This window comes from Gopherus flavomarginatus, chromosome 6 (genome assembly GCF_025201925.1).
Source record: "Gopherus flavomarginatus isolate rGopFla2 chromosome 6, rGopFla2.mat.asm, whole genome shotgun sequence".
Classification (NCBI taxonomy): Eukaryota; Metazoa; Chordata; order Testudines; family Testudinidae; genus Gopherus; species Gopherus flavomarginatus.
Window position 1 is genome coordinate 99,602,191 of NC_066622.1, and position 12,944 is coordinate 99,615,134.

General features: G+C 41.9%; 1 protein-coding gene across 4 annotated transcripts in view; it reads right to left on the reverse strand.

The window, feature by feature from the left end:
• The window catches only part of MICU1 (mitochondrial calcium uptake 1), a 231,194-nt gene that overhangs the window by 204,352 nt on the left and 13,898 nt on the right, over positions 1-12,944 (reverse strand). For 3 of the 4 annotated variants that reach the window (XM_050959515.1, XM_050959516.1, XM_050959519.1), the window contains one exon: positions 1,446-1,607. In XM_050959515.1, the coding sequence (XP_050815472.1) occupies positions 1,446-1,606 (161 nt within the window). In that variant the 5' untranslated portion in view covers position 1,607. Of the gene's footprint in view, positions 1-1,445; positions 1,608-11,373; positions 11,496-12,944 lie in introns of those variants that run through there. The other variant, XM_050959517.1, reaches the window with a different exon arrangement.

The following is a 12,944-nucleotide window of genomic DNA, read 5'->3' on the forward strand; positions in this document are numbered from 1 at the left end:
GTAACATGGTGCAAGAGGGTATACAAATCTCTCAGCATTAAGCAGCAAGTGGGCTTTTTATTTATGCCTAAAGTTCATATTTTATTAAACAAGACTACATCCTACTAGGTTTTCTAAGAGGTGAAAACACCATATACAGCACAGACCCATTTACACGCGAATCCACTTAATGCGCGGTAGCGCCATGCCTCCCAGTGCTACCTATTTAACATGTGAGACTCGTTAATATGCAGTACAGGAACTTTCTATGTAGCGCTACATATTTGCTCACTAACTCACTGACATAGAAATCGACAGGAAGTGCGAAGTGGAAACGTGTTGTACGTCTTTACCACTGATGGGAGGGGAAGGGGCAACAGGGCAGCCGACAGGGGAGGCACAAAGGGCAGGGACATTAAAGTGCGCTTTAAGGACACCTTTGCCGCAGCAGCGCTGGGCCGCCAACAGGAGGAGGAGCGGGGAGGGATGCAGCAATGTTACAATGCTGCCGCGGCAAAGGACCCTGCGGCACTTTAAGGTCCCTGCCCCTTTTGCCCCCCTTAGCCGACGGCTGGGGGGGGCAAAGGGAGCAGCTTCCCTGGGGTCAGCAATTTAAAAGGGCCCTGGGCCCTTTAAATCACCATGGAAACCCCAGGCGGCGCAAACCAGGCGGCATGGAAGGGCTGGCAGGGGGATGCTGACCCTTAGCCCTATCCCTTCTGCCCGAGGCCCCACCCCTTCCAGGGGCCAGAGCCACCCCCCCATACCGGTAAGTGTCCTCAGTTAGTTACTTTCACCCCTATGTAGTAGCAATAATGTTTTTATTAGATTACGCATTTGAATTTATATTCTTGCAAAGAGCCATTAACAGATAGGCCTGCAGTATTTGGGACGCTGTGAATACGTATGTAATCCTAGATAATTATACATGTATATATAGATATCTTAAGATATTTCAGCATGGCCTTCTTAACCCGCAGTCCGTTAACACGCGGTCATGACAGCTTGACTCCCAACATCCGCATATAAATGGGTCTGTACTTTATTAGTTAGACTTTGTGCCAGAATACATAATCTGCTTCCCAGTTAGTGGGCAAGTTATGAGAGGTCCACAGCCCTTCTGTAGCCAAAATAAGGGTGACAACTCTTGGAAACCTCAAAGGGGTTGTGCCCAGTAGATCCATGTAACCACAGAATCTAGTCAAGCTCCTGTTCATCTACCAAACACCCTCGGAGCCTAATTCTATTGCATGTAGGATATGGGGACCAGATGCATGTATGGATATGGGGTCCACTCAATAGCTGCTTCCTTCCACATAATGGAACTCAAGGCAGTGATGCTGCCTTGCATAGTCTACTGTTGCTCCTATGATCAAGGTAAAATTCACTCCACATTAATTTCTCTGGGGAACCAAAGCAGCAGAAGGTTGAAGTTCTGTTCAAGAATGACTCCTGAGAGCACCTACCTCTTCCATAGGAGTCCAGCGCTCGCTGTTGCTGCAGTTGTTCCTATGAAAGCTGCCATCATAAGTCTTTGCCTGTTTCTGGTGGGATGTACCATTCCATGGTAACATCGGGAAACAGCTTCTAAGCCTGCCACAGCAGCAAGAACTCGAAGGCGAAACATCCTATCAAGTAAGGGAAACAAATTACTATTGTAAATAGAGCAGCAAGTGCTGCAGTACCAAAGCAATTCAAATTTTTCATTACTTTCCTTCTTCTTCCAACTAGGTATTCTCCAAGCCAAAGAATTTCACATCTCATCCTTATTTCAGTCCACCAATTTGCAAGACTATCACTCCAGCAAAGGAAAGATGACAGAGCTCCCTTCGGAACTTGTCAATGACACACCTGAGCCAACTAAAGGTGTCACTGCAGTGCAACATGAGACACTTCTCCTTTCCAAGGACTCACCTACACTAGGCAACTGTCTTGCATTTGACAAGGGATGTCAGCAACAGTCCCCCTGAAGCAGTGTTGAAAGTTGCCATACTATTATTCTTTTATATGTATATTGAGGTAGCACCCAGCGTCCTCAATCAGGATAAGAGCTCCATATTGATGGCCATTAAACAAACCCCAGTGGAACAAGTTTCCAACAATGCAATGGAAATGCTGATTGAGAAACTTTTGTCCTTTCTACCCTAGCAGTTTTACCAGTTCATGGGGACTGTTTGTTGGGAACCTGTTTCACTCAGCAATCAATTTCGTACAATAGGGTAGACAGGCCTCTTGAAGCAGGCTCCAACTAGATGCACCCTTAGTTTTTAATAGAAACAAATAAATCATGCAAAACCAGCATATTACCACAAATCTTTTATGATAATTTGTTTTGAAACAAACTATCCCTTTCAGAGAGCTACCGCTACATTACTTAATGAGTGGTTCTCCTAATTGCAGATACTTCTAATTTGCACAAGCCCAGCTGACACACTTTGCAATCATGACTCAGTTGTCTATTCAGTTCTTCTTACAGCAGTTTTTACACCTGTAAGTTCTCCAAAACATTTCATATATTAAGTGAAAACATTTTGTTTATTTCTCTTCAAGTATCATAGTGTTACAGATGGAAATAGGGCACAGAAACAAGCACTGCAAGTTAATACAATTCGTTCTGCCTAAGACACAATCTTAGAAGGCAAGCTAAAAACGAATATAAATTTTACTTTACTGAAAAAGCCAGAAGGCTCTTCATTGCATTTTTTAAATGACTGGGGAGGAGAGGGTTATCTAGTCTGGAGCTCAAAACTCAGACTCTGCTCTAACTAAAACATTACACAGCCTAAAGTATGCCTTTTAAAACACTATGTGTACGTATTTCACCGCCCTGCATAGAAATAGTTGTGCAGAGAAAAACGGAAAACTGAGCTGCCTATCTAAATGCTATTAAAATAGTAAAATCGATAAACTGCAAGGATTGCATCTGAGAACAAGACACTCTCTACAGGAGATAGAATCACAAAAATAGAAACATTTAAAATAAAAATGACTTTTGCACTGTGCAAGCTCACAAAAAGCAAGTCTGAATTACAAAGGAGAAATGCTACAGGATAAAAGTGTTGTGTCTTTCAGTGAAGAAAAATCCTTACTGATCTAATTCACACTCCTATGAAATCTCTCCATACAGATTAATGCATTATAAAATTCAGAATATGAAAAGCCTTTATCATATTTTCAAGGAGAAAACCTCTTATTTAAGAAGCTCATAATTTCTTAAGGCAACTTCATTCCCTCTCCTTAGCTTTTAACATACTTTTACTACCACCTTTCACAAATGTTTACTGACCTGCTCAAGATCAAGACCAACAGCAGTCAATGCAACGTACTGCCTACAGATACAATTAGCGTTTTACAGTGCAAGCAGCATTATACTCCTAAAGACCTGCACTTCAGCTTTACCATTACTAGCAGCTCACAGTTTAGTAATGTTGGGACTAGTTTGCACAAACAAAACTTTATGCTTGAGAAAATACACATACACACACCTCTGTTCCAAAAGCCAGAGTTAATTTAAATCTATTTACTTTTCCCCTCAAATTACAGTTGTATATAGTTAGGGACCTACCAATTTCATGGCCGTGAAAAACATTTCACGGATCATGAAATAAGCCCTTCCCTTTTAAATCTGATCTCTCCGACATCAGGTGGGCTGGGGAGGGACAGGACTTGTCCTCCCCCTGCATGGCTGTTATGACAGGAAATCAGACCCACCTCCACAGGCAGTGCAGAAATGAGAGTGGCACACCCGCACTTCTGCACTGCAGCCGCCTCTGAGCTGGGCTCCGGGCTGCCGCCCCCCACAGCTCTTGCCAGGCTTTGGGGTTCCCGGGCTTGTGGCTGCCGCTTCCTGCAGCTCTTGTTGTGTCTCAAGGTACTATAGTCTCAGGCTTCTACCCTCCCCCTGCGGCTCAGACTTTTGCCCGCTGTCGCCGCCGCTGCCACCTCCACCCAGGCTCTGCGCGTTGAGGCTCCAGGCTGCTGCACCCCCCTTCCCCTTCAGCTCCTGCCAGGCTGTGGGGTAGTAGTTGCAGCTCTTGCCAGGGCTCAGGGACCCCAACTGAGTGTTGCCCCCATCCCACAGCTCCTGCTGGGGCTGGGAACTTCGGGGCTCAGGGACCTGGGCTGGGGGCTACCACTTAAGTTCCCTCTATGCTGCACAGCCATGCAGCAGCCTATTAAGCGTCATGCAGATGCTAAGGACTGCAGTTGGGGAGAAGCACCCCTCCCCTAGCCCCAACCTGCCACAGCCAGAGGAGAGGAGCCTATCCTGCGGCCCCAGCCCAGAACCTGCTGCAGCGGGGACACAGAACTGAAGGAGGGCAGAGTCCTCTCTCCCCACCTTAGCCCCAGAGCAGCCTGCACCTCCAGCTGGAGCCCTCATGCCCCCCCCACACACACACTTGAACCCTCTGCCCCAGCCCTGAGCCCCCTCCCACACTCTGAACCCCTTGCCACATGAATTTTGTAATGTACATCAATATGGAGGTGATGTGTCACACATCACCTCCTGTCATAACTTTAGTCCCAGATTTGGACCTTAGCGTCCAAAATATGGGGGTTAGCATGAAAAACCTCCAAGCTTAGTTACCAGCTTGGACCTGGTACTTGCTGCCACCACCCAAAAAATTAGAGTGTTTTGGGGCACTCTGGTCCCCCTGAAAAACCTTCCCTGGGGACCCCAAGACCCAAATCCCTTGAGTCTCACAACCAAGGGAAATAATCCTTTTTCCCTTCCCCCCTCCAGGTGCTCCTGGAGAGATACACAGACACAAGCTCTGTGAATCCAAACAGAGTGACTCCCCCTCTCCGTTCCCAGTCCTGGAAACAAAAGCACTTTCCTCTTCACCCAGAGGGAATGCAAAATCAGGCTAGCAAATCCAACACACACAGATCTCCCCCTGATTTCTTCCTCCCATCAATTCCCTGGTGAGTACAGACTCAATTTCCCTGAAATTTCCCAGTAAAGAAAACTTTAACAGGTTTTAAAAAAGAAAGCTTTATATAAAAAAGAAAAAAATACATACAAATGGTCTCTCTGTATTAAGGTGAAAAAATACAGGGTTAATTGCTTAAAAGAAATATGAATAAACAGCCTTATTCAAAAAGAATACAAATCAAAGCACTCCAGCACTTATATTCATGCAAATACCAAAGAAAAGAAACCATATAACTTACTATCTGATCTCTTTGTCCTTACACTTAGAAACAGAAGATTAGAAAGCAGAAACTACTTCTCCAAAGCTCAGAGAAAGCAGGCAGACAGAAAACAAAGACTCAGACACAACATTCCCTCCACCCAAAGCTGAACAAATCTGGTTTCCTGATTGGTCCTCTGGTCAGGTGCTTCAGGTGAAAGAGACATTAACCCTTAGCTATCTGTTTATGACACCTCCATAGTGGTGCACATTACAAAATTCATTCCACACATTCATGGGAAAAGTTAGAGGGAACACTAGCTGTCACCTCCCGTAGCTCCTACCCCCACAACCCTTCCCCGTGGCTCCCACCTGGGCTCCAGCCAGGACTCGAGGCTTCCACTCCCTGCAGCCACTGCCAAGAGCTCAGGAAACCTGGGCTGGGGGCTGCCACTCCCTGCAGCTCCAGTTGAGACTTGAGGCTTTTGCCCCCTGCAGCTCCTGCCCAAGCTCCAAACTACCCCATGGCTCCATCCAGGGCTCAGGGCTGCTGCCCCCCATGGCTCATGCCCAGGCTCCAGGTCGCCCAGGCTCGGGGCTTCTGTCCCCATCCCAGCTTCTGCCCAGGCTTGGTGTGCCTGAGTTCAGGGCTTCAGCCTGCACAGCTTCTGCCAGGGCTGGGACACCCATTTTTCAAATTGTCTGGTGGCCCTGGGCATGGGCCCCATAGGCCCATACATTAATGCACCACTGGCCCCAACTAGCAGCTAGGAGCCCCCAGCTGGGGCACTCCCTTCAGCACTGGGGAGTTGACCTAACTCCACCTCCAGGAGCTTTCTCCTGCTGCAGGAAACTCAGCAGCTGCTGCCTTCAGAGGCTCTGTCTTTACCTAATCTGTTTATTCTTTATCAGAGGTCTACGGACAACATATTTTAAGGTCACGGCCCTCTTTAGTACACCTCTTAGGCAGGACATTCTGTATTATAACATTACTTTCAAAGGCTCCTTGTTTTGTTCAGCAAAATATTTCATACACTATTTCAGTAAACACTAACAGTTTATGTAACATCAACTTCAACAGTACCTAGAAGACAAATATCAGGCAGAAGTGTAGACAAAGGTTTTCAATCTGCTGACATCAAACATCAGATTTGAAGGCAACTTCACTGGGAAATCAAGCAGTGACATTCAGCTGTTATTTCCTAATTTAGGTCAGAGTTCTGTAAAAGATGGCTCAAGACATAGGCAGCTATTCTAATATCCCCTAAAAATCAGAGTTATGGGCAATTGCCTTAGCATTTAGTACTTCCATTGGCCACTGAATTTGAATAGTTATATTTTTATGATCATTTATAAGCACAAGCCAGAAAGTAAATTACTTTGGGATTAATGTTGTTTTATTTATTCCTTTTTAAAAAAGCTTTTAAATGTTCATAATGAAAACTCTCAGGGAAATACTAATGCAACAATAGCCATCACATATCATCCCGCAAATCTTTCACATGCACAGCATAAAATGGCCCTGCATTATGAAGGATGGCCTTCATTTCAGATTCAAAGTTACCTCCATCCCACACTAATCTAAATTCCCACTTTCTCTCTTGGGAATTATTTCCATTACAATGCAAACTCAGAAGTTATACAAGTGTTATTTCTTCTAAAAAAAAATCAGTGATACACAAGTCGAAAAGCCATCTACTATTTTTCTGTCCTCTTATTTGGGTCTCTCTCCTTCATTCCAGCTGTACAAGACAGAATTGTGAAAAAACAAACAGAAGACAGCCACATTTTTCACTATTGTTATAAAATGTTCTTAAGACTTGCATCAAGAAAGTTTGGGGTGACAGGGAGCCTTATGTTAATACAGAATTATGCCTGCCAGTCTGAAATGCTTAAATTTTGCAGAACTATTGTACTCACAGAAATGCTAACTCATCTCCCTTGCATACAGTAATCAGTTATAACAATATATCAGTATTTACACAAAAGAGCATAGTATAAAGTTTGCCTAACAGCATCAGCTAGACAGAGCTAAAGCAAAACATTTCCCACATTAACTCACTGTTTTAAATACATGTATCTTCTTTTTAAAATGCACCTTTGGGACTGAAGCTTTCCATGCTATCCATCTGAAGGGGTTGCCAACTAACTCTCACAATTTTATCACAAGCCTCATGGTATTTTCTCTCTAAACCCCCGCTGCTAGTATCAAGATTGCATGAGACTCTCAGGGTTCATTCTGTGTTAATTTAAAAATATTTTTAAAATAAAAGTTTCTGACCTTCATGATTGCAGTGAAAAGTCAGAAAATCTGACTTAACATAACCTAAAGGCTTGGACCAGAAGAACTCAAAAGGTGTTTTTAAACGACTTATAACCAATCATGACTAATAACTTATAACCAATCATAATTTTGGATGGCCTCGTTCATTCTTTTTAATGTTTGTAACTGGCAATACTGCATATGTCAATACTAATTTCTTTGTGGCATAGAAATGGTGGTGAAAGGGCAGTTTGAGCAAATCTTGTTGCATCTGAAGAAGTGAGATTTTTTATCCACAAAAGCTTATGTCCAAATAAATCTGTTAGTCTTTAAGGTGATACCAGACTCCTTGTTGTTAAACATCCGAGTCACTGAAAATAGGGACCCCAGTACTAACTACTATTTCTGTCAGACTATGATATAAATCATCACAGACTATTACCATGCTGAATGAACAAAAACAACAGCCACGTTACCACCATTTAGAGGAGATAAACCAAACAGCTTTACTCTAAACTCTGCTCAGAAGAGCCCGATAATTACAATTGCAGAGCATGTCTAATTAAAGGACTTTCCTAGGTCAGAAGATACATCTCTGATAGATAAGGGCAACTATAGCTACTTGTACTGCTTTGAGAAAGGAACAGATTCTCACTAGTAGAAAAAACAAATGAACTGAGTTAGCAGAAGACTGACAGAGCTTTATCATCTTCTCTGTTTATCGTAGCAATTGGCTGAACAAGAAGTAGGACTGAGTTGACTTGTAGGCTCTAAAGTTTTACGTTGTTTTGTTTTTCAGTACACTTATATAATTTAAAAAAAAATCTACAGTTGTATGTTACACTTTCACAATAGAGATTGCACTACAGCACTTGTATGAGGTAATGGAAAAACACTGTCTTTTGTTTACCTTCTCCACATCAGTCTTGATTTTATAGACCTCTATCATATCCTCCCTTAGTCGTCTCTTTTCCAAGCTGAAAAGTCCTAGTCTTATTAATCTCTCCTCATATGGCAGCCGGTGCACATAGAGTGGATGTTTTCAGAGAACTATCCACAATGAATCCAAGATCTCTTTCCTGGGTCGTAACAGCTAATTTAGACCCTACCATTTTATATGTATAGTTGGGACTGTTTTCTCCAATGTGCATTACTTTGCATTCATCAACATTGAATTTCATCTGCCATTCTGTTGCCCAGTAACCCACTTTTGAGAGATCCTTTTGTAGTTTTTTACACTCTGCCTGGGACTTAACTATCTTGAGTAATTCTGTACCATCTGCAAGCAATTTGCAAGCACATGGAGGAGAACAGGGTTATAAGGAATAGGCAGCATAAATCATGCTATATCAGTTTAATTTCCCTCTTTGATAGGATTACTGACCTAATGGATTGGAGGGGAAGCAGTAGACACAATATACCTTGATTTTAGTATGGTTTTTTGACAGAGTTCTGCAGGACATTTCCACAAGCAAACTAAGAAAATGTGGTTCAAATGTACAACTACAAAATGGGGAATAACTGGCTAGGTGGCAGTACTGCTGAAAAGGATTTGGGGGTTATAATGGACCACAAACTGCATATGAATTGCCAGTGTGATGCAGCTGCAAAAAAGGTTAATATGATTCTGGGGTGAATTAACAGGATTATGTAAAACACAGGAGGTAATTGCCCCTTCTACTCAGCAATGGGGAGGCCCCAGCTGGAGTACTGTGTCTAATTCTTGGCACCACAATTTAGGAAGGACGTGAACAAATTGGAAAGAGTCTAGCGAAGAGCAACAAAAATGATAAAAGATTTAGAAAAGCTGACCTATGATGCAAGGGTGAAAAAACTGTGCATGTTTAGACTTGAGAAAAGAAGACTGAAAGGCGATCCGATAGTCTTCCAAATATGGTAAGGGCTGCTATAAAGAGAACAGTGATTAATTGTTCTCTATATCCACTGAAGGTAGGACAAGAAGTAATAGGCTTAATCTGAAGCAAGGTAGACTTAGGTTACATATTAGGAAAAACTTTCTAACTATAATTCTAACTATAAGGATAATTAAGCCATGGAATAGACTACCAAGAGAGGTCTTGGAGTCTCCATCATTGGAAGCTTTTAAAAACAAATTGGGACAAATATCTCCCAGAGATAGTCTAGGTTTACTTGGTCCTGCCACAGCTCTGGGGGCTGGATTTGACTTCTGGAAGTCTCCAGCTCTATGTTTCTAGGATTTTATGAAAAACCAAAAACGGGTCTATTGATGCACAAGTGGAAAATGAAAGACTTCCCTTTGTGCCTCTGTGGTGAACATCTGACTAAGTGGGTATTCACCCATGAAAGCTCATGCTCCAAAACGTCTGTTAGTCTATAAGGTGCCACAGGATTCTTTGCTGCTGTTGTATAACAGAGCAAGTTACCCCACAAGTAGGTATGAATGAGAGTGCTAAAACCTCATAAAAAAAAAAATTCAGAGCTAACCTTGCAAACCCCAAATAAAAATCCTAAACATTTTCCAGGTTTTTATATAGAGCAGATACATATCATCCATCCTACAACTATTTTACAATCAGCCACACCGACGTACAAGAGGTTTTATGTGGTATTAACCGCTTAAGTTGTTCCTTCTTTTACAGGCTCACTACTAACCCAGATTAACAATGATTAGTATGATCTGCAGTATGCTAGCACCCAAAAGTGACAACCAGGAGTAGGGCTCTATGATGCCAAATGCTGTAAAAATATATGAAAGCAACAGTCCCTGCCCCAAAGAGCTTACAATCTCATTAGTGTTAGAGACCTGCAAACACGGTTCAGACTGCAAAACCTACTGCTCAGTTACTAGACCGAATTTTCAAACAGAACCCCAAACCAAGAAAAAAATGTAAAATAGATTTAGGCAAGATGTTGGTCTAAAGCGAAGGCCACAAGCTGCCAGGCAATATGCTGACTAAAGAAAGTGCCCTCATGTTCAGATACCACAGCAATAGGATATTGAAATCTTTCAAGTTCAATAATTCTTTATTGGGAGGGCTGAAATATAAAGAGATTTTAGGAAATGTACGTTTTGCTGAATTGCCATTGGTTCATTAGTATAGCACCTCTGAGAACAATTAAACTAATTTTAAGTTTCTTAAGTGAAAGTTAATCATTTCAATTACAATGAAAAGTGCACCAACACAAATGTTTAAAAAACAAATGCGCAATCTGAAGTTGCTTACATGAAGCCACAAGGCAGATGATTCAACCCAATCACATATGCTGGAGGGACAAAAGACGGGCCTTACACACCTGCATCTGTGCTTAGGTTTCTGATTCTGTAATATTAGCTTGTTTATCACCAAATCATTTGTATTATGGCAGCACCTAGAGATCCCAATCAGGCAACACAGCCCTACAAACAGTAAAAAGACTTCTCTCAACTAATATAATACAAGCTAGTGAGAAATAAAGGGTCAGTGTTAATACACTGCAGGTTCAATTTTGGAAATTCTATAGCAGAAAATTGTCCACGACCTTTGAAGTTCTGACTACTGCTAGGATTAGTCTCATTAAGCGGATAGTTTATTCAGCTTTACCTTTATTCTTTGATATTTTTATTATTTTAGTGATATTCTATTATTGTAGTGCCTATGAGCCCTAGCCAAGGACTAGGACAGGGGTGAGCAAACTCCCATCCGCGGGCTGGATCCGGCCTGCGAGCCACATCACACAGCCCGGCCCTGCTCCAGACGGGGCACTGGGTCAGGGCCGTACCACATGGCTCCTGCAGAACTAGCCACTCCCTAGTCTGTAGCGGTGCATGGGATTCTTCCATCCTAAGTGCAGGACCCTGCACTTGTCCTTGTTGAACCTCAGATTTCTTTTGCCCCAATCTTCTAATCTCTACCCTCCAGTGTATCTACCACTCGTCCCAGTTCAGTGTCATCTGCAAACTTGCTGAGAGTGCAATCCATGCCATCCTCCAGAACATTAATGAAGATATTGAACAAAACTGGCCCCAGGACTGACCCTTAGAGCACTCCGCTTGATTCCAGCTGTCAGCTAGACGTGGAGCCATTGATCACTACCCGCTGAGCCCGATGATCTAGCCAACTTTCTATCCACTTTATAGTCCAGCTTTCATCAGGTGTGTATGGCTTGTGCATTTTAGTATTTGCAGTTTAAAGAAAAAATCACTGCAAAAGACCACAAATTAACATCGTGATTTTTTTTTAAACAAATCATTTGTCCTTCTCTTAATAATTTTCATGTACTAATCACTCTTTCACTAGTAGTGGTTTGTGGGGGATACAGAGGACCTGTTAGGCGATTCAGAGTGTGGGAGTTACTGGAGATTGGGAATGCAGGGGACGAGATATGGAGACCACACTCTGGCAAATGAGAAATGACATGTTTCTTGCCAAAATGGACATAGAGAAGGAATACACATTTTAGAAGTAAGATATTGCTTACTTTTTTTCAGGATGGATAAAAAATCAATGGTTTTTATTAAAAAAAAATCGAGTTTAATTTAAATTGGAGGGGTTTTTATTTAAATTGGGGGGTTTTCCCCTCAAAACTCCATCTAAAGATAGTTTTAATTAAGATACCTTATAGCTCAAAGATATTTCATCATGGAATAGGGATTATTAATTCTATAGCATGAGACCATATATTCATGTAATGTTTAAGAAAAGTTTTGTAAATGAGTTCCAATAGTTCATGGATTAGGGACCCAATTTTATTGGGTTCCAGGGGCTTTTCTATAGATTATTTAGGTTAAATCAGTTTCTAATTGAGTGATGCTGAACAGTAACTTACTAAGTGAAATCTTGTCTACGCTAAAGTATGTTAGTATTACCATTGAAACCTTCTAGCATGCTACCTGTAACAAACCACCTATGCATAAACACAGAATACTTGTGTACCATTGCAATAATACTTATTCTGGGCAGCTGGGTTGAAACATTGTGATGGTGAAAAGTGAGTATAAAACTACAAGCAGTACCACTGGTGGCAAAGCGGAAAATTTTAAGGAAAAAGAAAATCTATGTTCCGATATCTGAGCCCCGTTCAGTGGGAGAAGTATTTGACTTTACTACAATTACATTGTAATGTACGCAACAGTATGTCTCATCAAATTCATCCAAATACATTTAACACAACTTCTACATATAAATTTAAGATTAAATTCTTAAGACAGCAAAAATTATGCATCTCTCTGATGTAAGGAATGTAAGGACCAAGATATGAACACTATCTGAAATACTAACCTCCTTAAATTTTCTTTGAAAGTAGGTTTTATTCTGTTTCCTTTCAGCAGAAAGAAGTCAGTTGAAACAAGCAGTACTGATAAATCTGAAATGTGACCACACTCCTCCCGCCCCCCCCAAAAAACAGAAAACAGACTGATTTGGAACTAAGTTCATATTAAAGGGACATTGTCGAGCAGATACAGACCTAAATTTAAGGTCTAGGCTAGGGGGGTTATTTTCAAAATCTAAGATCAACTGAAATATTTCCATGATGTTCTCTTTCCTATTAAAAAATATTTTGTTGGATTAAAAAAAAAAGGATTGCCCTGACATGCAAGCCAGCCA